Source organism: Rhyacophila brunnea, unplaced genomic scaffold, assembly GCF_057557595.1.
Source record: "Rhyacophila brunnea isolate RB1 unplaced genomic scaffold, BYU_Rbru_1.0 scaffold_20, whole genome shotgun sequence".
NCBI classification, from domain to species: domain Eukaryota; kingdom Metazoa; phylum Arthropoda; class Insecta; order Trichoptera; family Rhyacophilidae; genus Rhyacophila; species Rhyacophila brunnea.
Window position 1 is genome coordinate 21,535,583 of NW_028232860.1, and position 19,253 is coordinate 21,554,835.

Consider the following 19,253-nt stretch of genomic DNA (forward strand, 5'->3'; position numbering starts at 1 on the left):
AAAGTAGAACACCGCCTTTCATTCGCCCTGGATGTTTTGAATGAATCGACAATTCTATAAAAAAAATGTATATTAAAATCTATTCCATTTTTGGATCAGTCATTAAAAGCAAAACCCACTATTTGTTTTGTCTTTTAGAACACTTCCATTCTCTTGTATTTATTTTCATATACTATACATCAAATAAATATTTATTGTAAATTTCTTGGGCTTTAATCCTAACAGGAATATAAAAATTCACCGTAATGATGACTAAATTCTTCACTTTCGGATGAAATCTATTTTATAATGTTTACAACTTTCCTCGGCGCTACAGGATATATTTAAAAAAAAAATAATGAAAAGCTGTTAATTATTACATCATTTTGTAAGTAAATATTTGGTATTTATTCCTTTTCTAATCTCAGCTTAACAATACACATTAAATAAAGAAAATAATTGAATAATACACATTTTTTATAAACAATATATTATATTTTAATGCATTAAAAGTACATATTATTATTAACAAAAATAACTATACAGTACTTCACAGAACTGCAATATTTTAAGTCGATTTTTCCGCATTCGGTTTGCATTTAAAATAATAAAGTCTTGAAAAAGTTAATGGTGCACACTGAATGAGTGTCCTCCATGCCCAGAATAATCACTGTCTGATGAAGAGAAATCATGGGAGCCATAGCTGGAAGAAGACAAATCTTGTCCATACGATCCAAAATCGTGTTCAGATCCAGAGAAGTCATGTGAGGAATAATCAGAAATTCCTTGGCTCTGTCCTCCGAAATTATGTCCACCGTTATGAGAGCTTCCTGCATCGATGTATACTGGAACCTTTTTCTCGACGATGTAAGGTTTGTTTACCTTGACTGGGTAAAGCCTGTCAACTGGAACTGGGTATGGCTTGGGTACCTTAACTTCCACTCGCTGGATTACTGGAACCTTGTATGGTACCTTGACTGGATACGAAACTTTTTTTTAAATTGTGTAGTTATTGAAACAATTAAATTTATAGTTGTCTTTTTAAATATGTAGGAATTTAAGAAATATCTAGAAATAATATTTTAAAAAAGACACGCGGCGCCAATTTGTGGTGATTTACACGATAAGTTACGATTATAAAGATACTTAATCTAATTCATACATGTTATTAATTATTAATTATGCCGTTTTTATTGCATAACCTGCACTAGTAGTAAAGTAATATATATATTTTACAATATCGTAATAAGGGAATTTTTATTAGTTATAACAGTAAACATTTATATATTTTATTAAGGCTATACTTCAGCTGGGGCATGGTCTAAAACGATCGTGACTACACGACGCGGAGATTGTGGAAACGACGGATGCAGAACAAAACATAATTTGTCATACAAAGCATATACATAATAGGTGTACATATTAATACCGCGGGAAGAGACGATGAACTCACGTGTGATAATGCTGTTCAGGTCCTGGTATTTTGGTGGGTTGAGAGAGACATCGGATGTGGGCACATTATATTGATAAAAAGGATTAACACAGGTTTTTGATTTGAAAGTCTGCGCAGAGCTGGATTTATTTACACTAAATTAAACAAGCATTGGTAGTATTACATTAGGATAAACATTGCTTTTTAAAACGGTTTTCCGAGAACTTTCACTTCACACAATCCTGGCATATCAAGCGTAGGTTTATTTTTGTCACATTTAACAGTATTCACTTGTGTTTTAGAAATTTTAAAACATAAAAAGGGGTGTATATGGGTAGTGGACATTTAGGGTGTTTATCCACTATCCAATCCAAATGTCCGATTCCGTGATCTATGATAACGGCCTGATATGGCAGCCATCATATTTATATACCCCACTGTATATACGCCAAACAGCATTCGTTATTCGACAAGCGACGCATCTGAATGTGAAATGTCAGATCATGGCCCTGACTGACCTGGACTGAACATCTGGGTGTGAATGGAAAAATGAGAAAACCACGACTCCACTGAATCAATGAATCCGTCGTAAAGTAGTGGCTTCTTGTCCTGGGGCTTCTGGGATTCACCGGTAAGGTCACAATATATTTATATGGTTCTATAAAAGCGTGGGTAAATGTGATTGTTTGTATTACTACACCAGTGACGTCCCTATGCGAAGTGCCGCCCTTAAACATATTTAAAGTGCTGTCTCCTTAAAATTGTTAGGAGTATAGGTACATAATATCATCTACTGAGAATTAGAGATTTTTTACGAAGTCTACTCACAAACAATGATGGTTTTAGGTACACGGAGGTTTGAAGCGCTGACTAGGTTATTTTTTTAAATTCCATTACGATTTTTTTAAAACTAAGATGCCCGCACTTTCTAAAAAATTGGCGTCATCTCTAGTTCATGGAAAACAGTCACTGCTTTTTATTTAATTATTCTATTTTTATTAAGCTTATAACAGACTGTGAATCCCAATTACAGTGGAAAAAATCCCAGGATTGAGGAATTTACATATTAGATTATGTAAATAAATTTTTACGTCACCATTATCGAACCCGGAGCTCCCGTATGGAAGGCCAGCGCCGTAAGCACTACACCATAAGAGCTGTGTAATCACTATTATCATTTGGGCCCCATGGGTTTTTGTTGTATTAAAAAGAATATAATATGTAATAAGTGACGCATTGAAGCTGCTAGGCGTGCAGGACTAGATGAAGACAGAGGAAATAATTGTGGAAACCATGACTTCGCTGTAGCACTATTGAGAGAATAACTTGGAAGAAGATTATTATTTATTAGGTACCTAACATATTTTGTTATTGCAATAAAAAATAATCATTTCCTCATTACTCATTTCCACAAGTATCTTTGTGATTTGACAAGACACCACGCAGGGAATTTTATTAGAATGACATAAATTATTTTGATAATACAACGGAAGTAAACAACGTCATAAAACTGCATAAAAATGACGCATATCTCTACGATTAATTTATTATACAAAGACACAACAAGGAAGAAGCTCAGAAAGTTTAAAGTGAAATTAATAATATATAATATATAAAGTGGATCATCAGTATTTTTTTTTAAATTACTTGATCAGTAAATAAATACTCAAGATGGCAAAATTGATTAACGCAATTCAAGTGCTTGCTGTTGCTGTGATTATAAGTGTATTTTTACAATCACGTGAAGTTCATTCGCATTATATCATAAATTTGCCATCGAGGCGTATGGTGACAATGTAGGACAAAGCTAATGACACCATAATATGCCCTGAAGGAAAACGTCGATTTCGAACAGTTTGCCGAGATGTAAATGAGATTATATGCCCCCCCCAAACAGCGCAGGGCTGGAAACAGGTGTCGTGCAATCTTTTGAATGTAGAAAAGTTCGTGTGAATATTTCATGATTTAATTGTTGTGATTATGTGTGACAAAAATAAGCATATTATTTTTTTATTGTACCTACTACTTTTATAATGTGTTTAATAAAATAATTTAACTACAGTTATATTTTTATTATTATTTAACCAAATTTAAATGACTTCTATGAAATACTAAAAATATGTATATTCCTGTTATTCCAATATATATATATATATATAATTATTTAGGCATGTGTCTCATATAATAATATAATATCAGACAAAGATTACCAAATGTTGGTACCTAATCACTGTTTTTACCACTGTTCTGCGTATGTAGTAAGATTATTTACACAATTAATAATCAGTGAAGTCATCCAAATTGCCAGAATGTCTTTTAAAATCATCAAAAAAAAATATGTTTCATGTTTTCCACATTATTTCAAGGAATACCCATAATAATAATATTATTATATATTTCGGTACTTATATTATAACGTAATGCGATTGATACAAATAAAGCTGTTTTGTTTTGTTCCATCAATTTGGAACTGCGCAGAAGAGACGTGCATATTTCTGGATTTATTATTTAGAAAATACAAGATTAGGTACGAGTATATACAGTATCAGATTCTAAATTATTAATCGTATCAAAATTCTTACATTTCCATTTAAATTATTTATTATATCCTGTACTTTCTACTACATAGAAGCTTTACTAGATGCAATTCTTTTGGTTTCTCTATTTTTATTTTATATAGATACTACAACTGATCGGTCTTCTTAATAAAATTAAAAAATAATTTATTAAAAAGTCAACCACATAAATTAGGAAATTATAAATGCCTGTAAAGTTTAATAATATATAAGTCAACATAATATTTTTGATTGATTTCCATTTTCAATTTGGCCTTAACTGACCTCTACATAATATAAAATAAATAAAAAAAATACAAAGTTTGTTTCAAATTACCTTTCCTGAAAATTCTAATTTTAGATTTTCACAACATATAAAGTTTTCATATATATATATTATAATATATAGGTATATATTATTAATAATCATGTCCTTGCTTTTCATACAAGGTGGTTATTAGTAATTTTTGAACAATCAAAAACACCCAGGATTTAAGAAAATCACATAAATATTTATTTATATATTATTTAAAAAACAAAACATTGTGGACATAACAAATCTAAGTTGAAGACATTCATGACATGAGATTTACATTATAACAAATATTACCCTCGAAGAGAATATTTACTAATAATAATAATAAAACATAAGTGCCATTTCATACAAAAGAAAAAATTCTAATACAAAGTATATAGCATGTCACCGAAATTTTCTACGCCTTTGGGGAACGTATAGGTATTGTGTCCTCACCGGGATTGAACACAGAGCTCACGGATGGAAGGCCAACGCCTTACGCACCACGAGAGCCGCCTAACCGCCACATTACAAATCCATTTATATAGCTATACTAGCTGACCCGGCAAACGTTGTTCTGCCATATTATAAATTATTTCTAGTGAATATTTTGGTTGTTAAATAAAAAATAACGAATGTATCGTAAGTGTGTAGGGATGGGATCTATGACAGAAAGAGGAATGGAGCGCTGTAGACGATGACCGCCGATAAAAACAAAAAAACACCAACCATTTATTTTCTCAATTCAAAATGAGTAATGATGTTCATAATGAATGAATTACCTGTGACAGGATCTCGTTGTTTAATGTGTATGCAACATTCATCTTTTCCCTACCAGAAAATTAGTGGATATTGGAGAGCGTCGTATGAACGGTGTGTGTCAGCGATGAACTCCAGATTATTGTTTCCTCTTAGAATCACGAATTCTCGTGTCGATGTGCGGTCGCCAACCATGATTCCAGCAATGTCGTAAAAAACAGGTGCATTGAATCAACGCACGTGCTCTCCAGCTGATGTTTTATCAGCTTGATGACAATAGCGTGATTGTCACTTTGCAATTCGTGCATGTGTGCTTTGAAGAATTTCAATAATTCATTGTGCTCATTCAATAGGGCGTCCAGTTCGCCGACGATACGCATGGCATTAAGCGAATTGAGGTTATTGTAGCCGCAACGTGAATCCACACGACTGATGTCCTCACCGCCCATAGATTTGTAAAAAAATATGTGGTTCGTTTGGCATTGGCAGCAATGAGCCTACTTTGTGGTATATCTGGCCTTTGATTTTGAACGTAGAATGGAATTGTTGACCATTTGCCGGAGTATTATGAACTATTTCTATTGCTCCGAACGAAGTCATTTGGAAACATAAATTGAATGTGCGAATGGACTTCAGGAACAGGTTTGAATCTGGAACCGTGCCGATGAGCAAACCGTTCAATGGTTCTGGTGGTATCTCAATTTCTGGTAGTTGCACTTTTCCTGATGTGCAACACATCCCGGCTGACTTATGTTTGAATTTGAGCGCATGACAATGGAGACATTTTTTGTCCATAGCACCAATCAGCACTTTCGGATGAGCGGAATATTCAATATCTGGCTCGTACTCGAATGCGAGACGAAGAAATGAAGCGGATGTAAATGCTCGATGTACTTGTTGGCGTTGTCAATCATTTGCTCTGCGTGTGTTGACTACGAACCGGCGCGCTTGGCTCCGTTTCAATTGTCGTTGTTGATTTCGTTCAGCTCGTGCCTCTTGTGATTGAGATGCACGCAATTGCAACATGCTCACACGCACGTTTTTGTTATCTTGTTGGATTTGTTCGTCTGTTCTTTCTGCTCTACTATTTTGCAAGTTTGTGGCTTTATTCGTTCGACGGCCCAAATGGCCCCCTTGCGTCTTGCTGGCATTGTGCACTGTAATACACGCACACAAAAATAGATAAATTAAAATAAATCGCACAAAATTTTGCACGCACTGCGTTGTGATATGCCGAATGAAATGTCAAAATGACGCGACGCTTTTCTAGAATTCTTCTCGGACGTAGCGCCATCTGTCATTCAACAACATAAATAATTTCGTTCTGTTTGAAATACGAACGACGGTTAAATTTATTCATACAAAAATAATAAAATCGCAATTAAAAAAATGGGAGTGGGGGGGTAGGAGGGTGAAAATTTGGGGTTATAGGTATTTTCTGATGCCAAATAATTAAAAAAAAAATACAAAAAAAAAATGTCAAAAAAATAAAAGAAAATTTTTTCTGGATAGAGATACCCTAATCACCTAGCGGTATAAAATATACTTGTTGACCTATTCTCATACCTAACAAATATACATACAAAAAATCATAAAAATCGGTTGAGCCATTTCGGAGGAGTGCGATCACAAACATCGTGACACGAGATTTTTATATATATATAGAGATATAGCCAATAAAATAAGGTATATTTAAATTCAAAAGTAGAACATCGCCTTTCTTTCGCCCTGGATGTTTTGAATGAATCGACAATTCTATAAAAATAAAATGCATATTAAAATCTATTCCATTTTAGGATCAGTCATTAAAAGAAAAACGCACCATTTGTTTTGTCTTTTAGAACACTTCCATTTTCTTGTATTTTATTTTCATATATACATCAAATAAATATTTATTGTAAATTTCTTGGGTTTTAATCCTAACAGTAATATAAAAATTCACCGTAATGGTGTCTAAATTCTTTACTCTCGGATGGAATATATTTTATAATGATGAAAACTTCCCTCAGCGCTGCGGCATTTATTTATAACCTGAAGCTATTAATAATTTTATCATTTTTTAAGTAAATATATGGTACATATTTATCCTTTTCTAATCTCAGTTTAATGACACACTATAAATAAAGAAAATTATTGAATAATACACATTTTTTTATAAACAATGTATATTTTAATGCATTAAAAGTACATACTTATTTACAAAAATAATTATACAGTAATTCACAGAACTGTTATATTAAATATTTTAAGTCGATTTTTCCGCATTCAGTTTGCATTTTAAATAATAAAGTCTTGAAAAAATTAATGGTGTACACTGAATGAGTGTCCTCCATGCCCAGAATAATCACTGCCTGATGACGAGAAATCGTGGGAACCATAGCTGGAAGAAGACGAATCTTGTCCATATGATCCAAAATCGTGTCCAGATCCAGAGAAGTCATGTGAGGAATAATCAGAAATTCCTTGGCTCTGTCCTCCGAAATTATGTCCACCGTTATGAGAGCTTCCTGCATCAATGTATACTGGGACCTTTTTCTCGACGATATAAGGCTTGTTTACCTTGACTGGGTAAGGTCTGTCAACTGGAACTGGGTATGGCTTGGGTACCTTAACTTCCACTCGCTGGATGACTGGAACCTTGTATGGTACCTTGACTGGATACGGGATATCTTTGTATACCTTGTAATGGACAGGCTTATCAACGGTTACAGCGTATGGTTTGTTTACATGAACAGGGTATGGACGATCGACTTGGATTTTGACAGGCACTGGTACTTTCCTTTCAACATGGACCGGGTAAGGTTGTGGGACATGGACAGTTTTGGTGATGACCTGTGGGGCTGAGTGTGAGCTGTAGCCAGAGTCTGAGGAACCACCGCCAAAGCTGTGGCCTCCATAACCGAGGTCTTGCAGTCCACGTTTTTCTTGCTTCTTTTCAGCTGTTGCGCTGGCGACAGCAAATAGCGCCGCGACGGCGAAGCATTTCTGCAAAAAAGAAAATTAACAACACATTATCAAACAAGTTATTTTAGATGTTAATATATAAGTAGAATGTTGCGGTGTTTTAATCTTTGTCTTCATACTTTTGTATTTAAACGATTCATATTTTTCACTTTATATCAATATTTATAACTATGTACGTTGTATTAAAACCAATAAGTCAACATTAAATTTATGATACAAATTTGTACAGCAAAATTTAAATCAAAATAGTATGTATTTGTTTCTTATTGAACCGCTTTAATGTTTATATATTATCGAACTGTAACAGAATTGATAAACTTAATTGAGTAAGTTGTTAAATCCTTAAGTAAATATGTTTTTCCTTTCATTCATTATAAACTGTTTGCCAGAGGATCGAGTGATGTTAACCAATGGAAAACAGATTTAAAAACAAAGAAAGTAGACCTAACGCTAGGTTTAATTTTGTAGTAAAATTTACAAGAGTTTATTAAAACTTCTACCACATTTTAATTATAATACATAGTTAATTAATAGTGAATAAAGTATTTTTTGAATTGTGTAGTTATTGAAACATTTAAATTTATAATTATTGTATTCTTAAATATGTAGGAATTTAAGAAATATCTATAAATAATATTTTACAAAAGACACGTGGTGCCAATTTGTAGTGATTTACATGATAAAGATAATCTAATTCATACATGTTATTAATTATTAATTATATTGCCGTTGTTATTGCAAACCCTGCACTAGTAGTAAAGTGATTTATATATTTTACAATGTCATAATAAGGAAAAATATGATTGTTTAATTGTTATTAGTTATAACAGTAAACATGTCTCTTTGTTAAAAATAATTGTATTATGCTATTATATTATACCAACTCTAAAATTTCAACTCAATCTTCAGACTCGATTAAATCAAATTTAATAAGCCGTACTTACATACAACAGATTTTAGAACTGGAGTGTTAATATTTATAATGTAAATATAACAGGGAATTGAGATTTTTTTATTAATTTTACCGATATAAAGTTTTAATTTATTTGTATATATATTTTGATTGAATTATTACCATGGGTCCCATTGTTTCAGTGAATATCTAGTGGTTGTCTGGGCTTTGAAATAAAACTGATAGCTTGAAGACATAACTGTTAATATTTATACTAAAAAATACAGAAGGAGTATATCATTATAACGCAATTTTTTACACAAGGTAAATATACTTTCTAAGTAGGCATTTGGCGGTCCAAATTTTCAGCTGCAAATCAGTATGCGTCGTGTACCAACAATGTTAAATATGCATTAATAGTATAATTAATGCAGCCGAAATTGCGTACGGTTACAATAATTATTTCCTCAATCACCAGATGCATCCGTAATTCGTTAATCTGATCTAATCGCATTGAGTATGTGTTTTTTTGCAATTTTTTTGTAATATTTACGCTTCACACAACCCATTGAGAAATGTTGTAATATAATAATTAATGTATAAAAGGAATCGTAACTGATGAGGGATTGTCAGTTGATTTATACATTTCTTGTTAAACGCATACTAAGATGGTTCAATTTGTAAGTAACTCTTTTTCTGTACGAGTATATTAAATTAATAATTAATATCTACATATTAAATTTTACTTATAAATATAATTGAAATAATAAAAGTTAATACTTGTGATATTTTCAAGCATTTACTAAACAATTAATTACAATAAAAAGAAATTACTTATATTAATTCTCATAGCTCATGGAATAACGTATATATTTAAAAGGAATATATAATAGCATAATAAAATAGACTGCTTTTTCACTAAGTGCTGACAACATTAAAAAAGATTAAAGTCACATTGGAAATGAATGTTTTTACAAATTATTGACAACTGTTAATCGTATATTTTCACTAAAGAAAGAAATATTAATAAATAGATTAATTTAAAAATCAAAAAAATAATAGATGTATCGACGGAAAATACGTTTTATTTTTAACATGAGTATACTTAAAAATAGTTTACAATTATTATATTCAGATATAATGGTTATATATAAGTATATGAACAAATTCATTCAAAAAGAAAACAGCATATTATATATTATGTAAATAGTGTTTTATGTGTCTTCAAAAATATTATATTGTCATTTTTAAGGTTAACTAGGCAAACACTAATAGCTTCTCTAATACAAGCGATGTAGTTAAGTAAAGATTTTCAACAATAAAACATTAAAACGGATCGCATTAATCATTATTTCATATCTAAATTTGACATTTAAATAACGTCAAATGTTAAAATAAGATACATTAATAAAATTTTTATCAATTCATATTGTCTTACTTTCGATTTTTTTTTGATATGGGGATATTAAAATGACAATATCTACAATAATGTCATACTTTATTTAACAGATCTGAAATATTGTGATGTCTCGCGGAATGGCGTGGTTACATCTGATCGTAGTAACATTAGCCATGAGTAAGGATTATTTTGCTTGGTGAAATATTGTTTCGCTTTGTGAATTTCGTCGTTTTTTCTATGTGACTAGTTGTCAAAACTAAGTTTACTTATATTTAATAAATATGATACGTTACTTTTGTTTGGTATTCTTTAGTTAAAGCGCTATTTTCTAAATGTTTAAATATTTTTTGTTAGTGTGAATTTTGACCGACGTGGTGTGCGATTAATTTCCATCATACGAGTATATTTAATCAATTTTATTTAGAGTATTTAGAACAAAACGAATAAAAATGTTTTCATATGACAGAGTTTCATAGTTACGTTACATAAACTATACCTATGTTTATTTCCTTTTACTTACATTGATTGTGCGACGAAACCTATAAATCTGTTACTCATATATCAACTTTTATTCAAATACAAGCACCCAAAATTTAGAAAAAGTCTAGAATAAAAAGAAAATTAAAAATATATTTAAATTTCAAGAAAATTGATTCTAGAATTGTTTTTGCCCTGAGTTCTTTGGTACATTTTTTAATTTATTTACTATTGTCTTTTATAAAACATAGAAAGACATTCAGGTTGCATTCAAAATATTTAAAAAAAGAATCATTTAGCATTCAAACAATATGAATATTTTTACATCATAAATGAATTTCAACGAGCAATTTATTGAAACTGTTTCCAATCCCTTTTTTAAAACATAGTTAATTATTTTTTAGCTTCTAAGGCTAACATATGAGTATCTAACGAGTAGACGTTGAATTAACAGGAATTTTTGGTGTGTGATTGTTAACCATTTGCTCAACCCACCAGGCCCTCCCTCTGAGTCAAATGCTCATTGAAAAAATAAGTGCACTTTGCCAGATGGTTTACCAGTATCACAAATCACAAATTGCATTTAATAAATTTTATCAATCACTTAGTAGGTACTTATTCTTAGGTAGTTTTTACATATTATATTAAGTGTCTACTTGAACCTTAAATAATTACAAGATAAAAAGAACTTTTTATATACCACGTTTCTAAATTTTCTGTTTAATCATATAAACTTGACAATTCTATGTATTAATAAAAACTTTTTATTGTACTTGATAGATATACTGAATACATATTATAGAATATTGAAATGTCATTTTGACATTTCGCACGTATATATTAATAATTTTGTTGCTAGGACCCCCTTAGCAACCGACAATAATAACTTTCCATACAAAACAGAATTAACTGAAAATGAATTCAATTCTGCTTAAAAATGGCTAAAAGTATTAAAAAAATGCATTGTCGTCGTGTTTTGATATATTCTAAAAGTTTCAAATGTCTAGCTAGTTGGGAAGTTAGTTAAAAATCTTCAATCGAACAACACAAATCTTGGAAAAACAAGAAAAAAAATGTACTGGAGACACAAGAAAAAAATCTGTACCGGACAAACAAGAATACGAGCTGATAAAAACGTCGTAAAATATATAATTTTTCATCAATTAAATTATGAGCCTGCTGTAAAGATTCTATGTTAATACTTTATACGTTTATTTTGGATTCATAGTAGTTATTTTTTTATATATATATTTACTATTAACTACGATTTCCGGGTAAAATAGAAAAATATAGCTACGACAATAACGATTTTTCATAATAACGTCTAATTTCATAAGGAAAATTCACATAATCAAAAAACTGCGATCTTACTTATAATTTAAGTCACCTTTCAAACTCAGTAAATTAGGATTAGATGAAAGAAATTGTTTATTTTAGCACTTTGTAACAACCTGGCGTATGATAATCATTTAATATTAGCGTGATTAAGTACGGCCCTGGTAGCTAAACTAAAATAAATATATTATTCCAATTCCACTCCATTCCAATGATTAATGGTAATATTATAAGGTTTTAATATTTTTTTTTGTGTTTAACTTTACATTTGTTTCGTTAACGAAAATAAACCTTTATAATGATAAAAATAATATTATGTTGAAAGATAAATAAAAACAAAAATAAAACAATTAGGTATTGTTGTTTAATTTAATAAAAACGCATTTGTTATAGTAATTATTCCACTTTTAATAAATAAATTAGGACCGGTTTCGTCCGCCTCAGAGGGACATTTTCAACTGAATACAATTTTTTTAAAACAATAGGTGTCTACCAATTCACTGTAATTCAGCATAATTACATCTATTTAATATTTAATTAATTCATTTTAACTTATTGTTTTAGATTGTTTTGGGCCTGGCTGCTCTCCTAGCATTAGCTGGAGCTGCAGAAGAAAAGAAACAAGAAAAGCGAGGACTCCATGACTTCGGATATGGAGGACACAGCTCAGGTGGAGACTTCTCCAGCGGAATAGGATCTGGTTCAGATTTTGGCTCAAGTGGCGCAGGATTCGATTCCGGTTCCAACGGCATCGGAGGCAACGGTGGTAACGTAATTACTAATACAGTCCAAGTACCAGTACCGCAGCCTTACCCAGTCACAGTTGATAGACAGGTGCCTGTCCCCGTGCAAGTTCCAGTTAACCGACCATACACTGTAGAAGTTCCAAGACCTTACACAGTAACAAGAGAGAGGCCAGTGCCAGTTTACGTGAACAGACCAGTACCGTACACCGTCAGAGTTCCAGTGAGAGTTCCAGTAGTTCAAAGAGTAGAGATTCCAGTACCCCAACCTTACCCAGTTCCAGTCGACAGGCCTTACACCGTTAATGTACCTCAAGCTGTTGTTATTGAGCGACAGGTCCCAGTTATCATCAACCAAGGAGGTGGCGGCGGAAATGGCGGAGGCTTCGGAGGTGCTGGTGGTCTTGGTGGTGGTCTTGGTGGTGGATTTGGAGGTCAGGGAGGAGGTTTCGGTGGACATGGATATTCTTCTGACTCATTTTCATCTCACGGAGGTTATTCGTCTCTTGGTTCATCATCAGGTCACTACTCTGGCCACTCTAGCCACCCAGGTGGAGCTGTTTCTTCCCAGAAAATTACAATTCATCATTAAATGAATGAAATTGACCACGAACTGTAACAAATACCTCTATATAAAGTGATATCATTTTTATAAATTCTGTAGACAATTTTAATTGTTTAATAATTAATGTATTATATTGTAATTAAAATAAACGCATAATGAAATGTTATTTTATTTATGATTATTGTCAACCCATCTATATGCAGTAAGTATCTGTATATACATATAAGGCTTCACCATTTTTATCAGAATTACTTTCTTGTGTATCACTTTCTTATTCAAAAATATTTTCATTGGAAATACATCATTAAAAAAAAACTATAAATATACATATTTGAAAAATCGTAGAAGAAATAGACCTGGTGGGATTATAACACACAATATTGAACAGTGGCAAATGGTGGAGGTAGGCTGTGGAGATCTGACATAAATAGTGCTCACTAAACTTTGTAGTCATACTTATTTGTTTGCATTGAACTAAAAGTACAAATTGCAGATAGTGTTTGTTAATTTTTTAAATTCAAGTAACCCCTGCCTAAACGAAACTATAATCTTCTATCTATAAACTATCTAAAAATATATTGTAAGATTTAATGGCATAATTTTAGATATTTTATAGATAGACGAATATTTTTTATCTATTATGGTATTCTTAGTTCAATGACAACAAATAAGTATGACTGATATAGTTTAGTGTGCACTATTTATGTAAGATCTCCATAACCTACATCCACACTGAGCATTCACTTTCTAAAATAACACAATCAATTAATTAACTTGCCAAATTCTCAATATAGACCGGGTGCTGTGATAGAATCTGTATACATAATCAGATAGACGCACTTTCTTTTGTTATTCGTCTACTTGAGACGATAGTATATACGAAAAGTCATAGTGCCAGGCCGGTAAGTGGTCATGGCTCCCAAATTTTACCTCCGTAACTTGGTATATGCTGGGCATCGGGCGTGTGCCTTGGATTCGTCTGTATAATATTATGATATGCACAGCTTATTTTGTGATTCGTCTACCTGAGACGATAATATACACGAAATATCATAGTGTCAGCTCCAGAAGTGGTCGTAGCAATGACAAAGGGTGGAAGTAGGCTGTTAAGATTTTATTTAAATAGTACACACAAAAATTTTGTCAGTTTGTGTTCATTGAACTAAGAATATAATTTGTAGAAAGTATTGGTTAGTTTTTAAAATTCAATTAAACTATACACAATTTTAGATATTTTATAAATAAACGAACATTTTTTTTACTATTACATACTATGGCTTGGATTATGCAGAGTTTAAGGGGGGACATGCTCGTCGAAGGTCAAAATTGAGTTTTTATTGTATTTTCAAACCATGATCCTGGACACTCCTTAAGCGCTGTAGATAATATATTTATATAATTTTGAAGCCTTATTATCCTTTATAGTTATTTTATAGTTTATAGTTAAACACGCGCGTCAATATCATTTAACTCCCTACTTCAATTATAGTTTGTCAATTTATGGCTACGGCCGTATGTTGTAGCTTAACCACTGGGGAATGACAAATGAAATGGCGTATTTAAAAAAAAACACTACCTTATTCTTAGGTCAATAATTATTATAAAGCAATCATTATTCATAAGATGTTTATCACACTTGAATGGTCAAAGACATAACTTATAATAAGTATCTTTTGAATCATCTTCAAATGTGTTAATCTTGCCGATTTTTTGAATAATAAAATGCCTAATTCTTATCAAATTTGGGATCACAGAGATTATCAATATAATTTTTTATCGTGAATATTTTACAAAAATTATCTCGTAATAAATTATACTAATGGTTTTATAAATGCGTTTAAAAATTAATAAATGTAAAAAATCTTAACACCACTGCACAGTTATGTACCGAAATATGACTATATTCTAAAACATTAGAGCGAGAGGTTTAAAAGCATACTATTTTATGTAACAAAAATACTTTATGCAGTCATCAAATGTTAAAAATAACTATAAAGGATAATAAAGCTTCAAAATTATATAAATAGATTATCTACAACGTTTAAGGAGTGTCCAGGATCATGGTTTGAAAATACGATAAAAACTCAATATTGACCTACGACGAGCACGTGGGCCGTTAATTGAATTTTAAAAACTAACAAATACTATCTACACATTGTAGTCTTAGTTCAATGAAAACAAATACGTTTGACTGACGAAGATTAGTATGCACTATGTATGTCGGATCTTAACAGCCTACCTCCACCTTTCACCACTGGGTCGTGGACTTTCTGAGATATTGAAATACCTAGGTACATATTAGAGTATATTAAAAATTAAAGTAAAAGCATCGCAATCTTAATTCATTTAGAATTCTCATGATACGTTTACATCTGACACTTATACCGCTATACTTATTTTATGCGTCTGACATAAAATTTCACTTACTGTTTACACCTGCATGGATCTGACATAAAATTCTCGTATACTTCTCGTTGAAATAAAGTCTCGACACTTTATTCAATGGCAATATTGGAATAAATATATGCGGTGTTTACATATGGCATTGTAACTAATTCGGACATTTATTTCGTATACTTCTCAAAAACGTTGTCAGTTGTATTCTCTTATCAATATTTTTTGATAAAGAGAATATCGAAACAGGTGAAATAGAAAATGGATGTTGGCAAAATGAGGAATCAACACATAACCTATTACCTCTAGAACAGCAAGGGAGCAATAATTAATTATTCCTTGGATGCAAAAGATATACGAGAAGAATTTTGGGAATATTTTGACAGTTCTCAAGGAGAGTTATCTTGGCAATATAAAATATTATAGGTAGTTACCTACTACATATAAAATAAAAAAAAAACTAATAAATTAGGTATAGTTTTTGAAATCGATAGTTTTACATACCTACCTACCCACTTAAATTAACATTAAATGTGAAGTCGATAAAAGTGCATTATTTGGAACGGCCCTCAAAAATCAATCATTTTGATGAGTCCACTTGGAGAAACTATATTTATACGTGAAATTGATGTTTATTCCTTATGAAGTGAGTATAATTATAAAGCGCCAAAATGTCATTCTATCCATATATCTAGTGTTTATAGCAGTTACTTTTAAAAAAGTTGATTTTTGAGGGCCGTTCCGAATAGTGCACTTTTACCGTGAAGTCTAATAATATTAAATAATATCGATCAATTAATTCGTCAATATCTGTCTTTAACTTTCTTTTTATCACTCATCATGGATAATAATTTATTGCATACTGCTTCCGAAATAATATCAACTTCACCAGCTGTCAAACTACGAATAATGTGTCAGATGCTTGACATAAAAGTAGACGGCAGCTCAACTTCGGTGATATATTGCTGCACGTTCGGACTTGACGTATACGCGGTGTTTACGTTTGCGTATATAAGTAGTCAGAATAAATGACAGGTGAGTGTCGACACACGCAAAATAAGTGGCTGATACAAATATAATTACTGTTTACATTAAGTGAATATGAAGTCATACATAAATATCACGATATTAGTGTCAAATATAAACGTACCATCAGACCGGTAAGTTTAATATGCGTGCTAGAATCCCAGTCGGTCCAAGTTATGAATGTTTTTGAGGTTCTTCAAAATGATTTTAAATAAAAGATGGCTCGACGCAAACCACAGATCGCAGAAAGTCGTAGTGACATTCAAGACAAGAACATGAAGAAGACATGAGGAAATCAATCGATGTCGTGAGTAAGTACTGTACACCAGTGGGCTCGGAAACGTATGCACGGATTAAAGTAGCTTCATGTCAAAATCGTCCTTACATTAAATATCAAACTTACGACTTTGGTTGAGTCTAACCTTTGAAAAACATGGAGAGCCTTAATTTTCTATGTATTCTGTTGAATAATTATTCATAAGTTTTATTTATTTATGTATTTATTTAAGAATACAAAACATTGTGGACATAACAAATCTAAATTCAAGACGTACACAACATGAGACTTACATTGTAACAAATATTAGCCTCACAAGAGAGATGAAGAGAATATAGAAAATAATAATACTTATAACAGAAAAAAAAATAATCAAAACATAGTACTTAAGTACTATTTAATAAAGAAAAATAAAATTTTGAAAACAAAAAACATACAATTGTATACAGAAAAATAAAGTTTCAAAAATAAAATGCAAAGTACATCATTGAAAATGTCTATGTCTTTAGGGAGCGCATTAATAATCTTGCACCCCTCGCTAATGGTGCCTGTTAGGCTTGACACGAGGAAACGGTTCCGATCCAGAATAAATCATGGTTGCGAGCACGTAGGTAATTGACAGGCGCATGTAAATTCAAATTCATTATTTATTTATTTATCATAATTTATTTCAGTACTCTCGTATACTTAATATTAATAAATATTTTTTATGCAAAGTATAATTTAAAAGATTTGAGAATAGGTATATCATCATTTTACTGAACATAGATAATTTGAAAACACCCTATATAACAATATTGACATTCAATAAAAGACTAAATTTATAAGTAATTGAAAGTACGTTATAATTAGTTACTTGACATAGTATACCTGACACCGGTTAGTAATTAAGATAATTGATAATTTGATTTTAAATACAAAAACCGACTCGCAAAATTTACGCAATTTGAAAATCGCTGCAGAAAAAATGTAAAAACTACTAATTAGTTTCGTCGCCAATAGCTCAAAGCTTAGTTGGTAGTGCACATTGGCGTGCATCCAAGGAACATGGATTCGAGTCCCGCTAAAGACATCGTATTTATTTCAAGGAGAATTTTCTAGTAGTTACATATTATTTCTCTTAGGTGTTTTCAAATTATGTACTTATTTTAAATAATGTTACATTCTCAAATCTTGAGAATTATTCGTTGAATAAAAATAATAGTTAATTAAAAAGTGCAAGTACGTATTATTAGTGCCTTGGTTCAAACTACAAAATGCAGTCGCCAGTTCGTAAAGGTTGTAAAATGCTATATGAATAGGTACTAGTTAATTTAGCCATTGTTAATAAGTAAGACGCAGGTGACGCACGTTGTCCACAATCTGATAGATACAGGTTCCAGTCCTGTCCGGTGTCATCTTATTAATTTTTTTCTTATATTTCTGAAGTTTCCACATACTTAATGGATTAATTATAATAAAAAAACTAAAATGAAACTGGTTATAATTTATTATCACAATATTTATATACATATTTGTGTTTATAATGTACTCCAACTTACATGTAACTTAACCACGTGGTAATTAAATTTTAAATCATTTCGGTGACACAACGTAATCAAAAATACACTTTCCAATTAAATGAGTAAAAGTGCATATTAAGTGACACTTTATAGACATCGTTGTTTGACGTTTACATAATAATATCATTAATTTCATTATCTAAGTTAATATAGTTTTAATATTATCAATAGAAACCGTTTATAATCCGGTCATTCTAGCAATATGTCCTATCTGATATTTCTGACGTAATTAATATTGCATGGATACATGGAAGATTATTAGGTACAATACAACTATTACAATTGGTAGTAAGTGCTCAAAAAACCTGATGCATATTCTGTTACGCAAAACAAAATCGTCTTAACCCAATAGGAACCACAGAACAGATTAAATAGGAACTCATACATTTTAAGAACAAAATTTGCCTATCTGCATATTTTTTTCGTATCTGTATTTTAAATAATTTAGATGAAGATTAGCCGAAAAATACAATTTAAACGACAAAAGTTACCCAAATGGACGCGCCAAGCTGGGGTGTTAGGGGTGCGAAACACCCAGGCGACAAGATTCATGGGGCGGCAAAAGTCCGAAAATAGTTATTTTTAACGTACAAATAAAA

General features: G+C 31.3%; 1 protein-coding gene across 1 annotated transcript; it reads right to left on the bottom strand.

Annotated features, from left to right (window-relative positions):
• Positions 1 to 603: 603 nt before the first annotated feature.
• Positions 604 to 9,071, bottom strand: LOC147071391 (uncharacterized). The gene is made up of 3 exons (XM_085948576.1): positions 9,060 to 9,071; positions 7,336 to 8,005; positions 604 to 968 (listed from the first exon to the last, which is right to left on the bottom strand). Exons 1-3 carry the CDS (start codon positions 9,069 to 9,071, stop codon positions 604 to 606), a joined length of 1,047 nt encoding a protein of 348 aa, XP_085804702.1.
• Between the last annotated feature and the right edge of the window lie 10,182 nt (positions 9,072 to 19,253).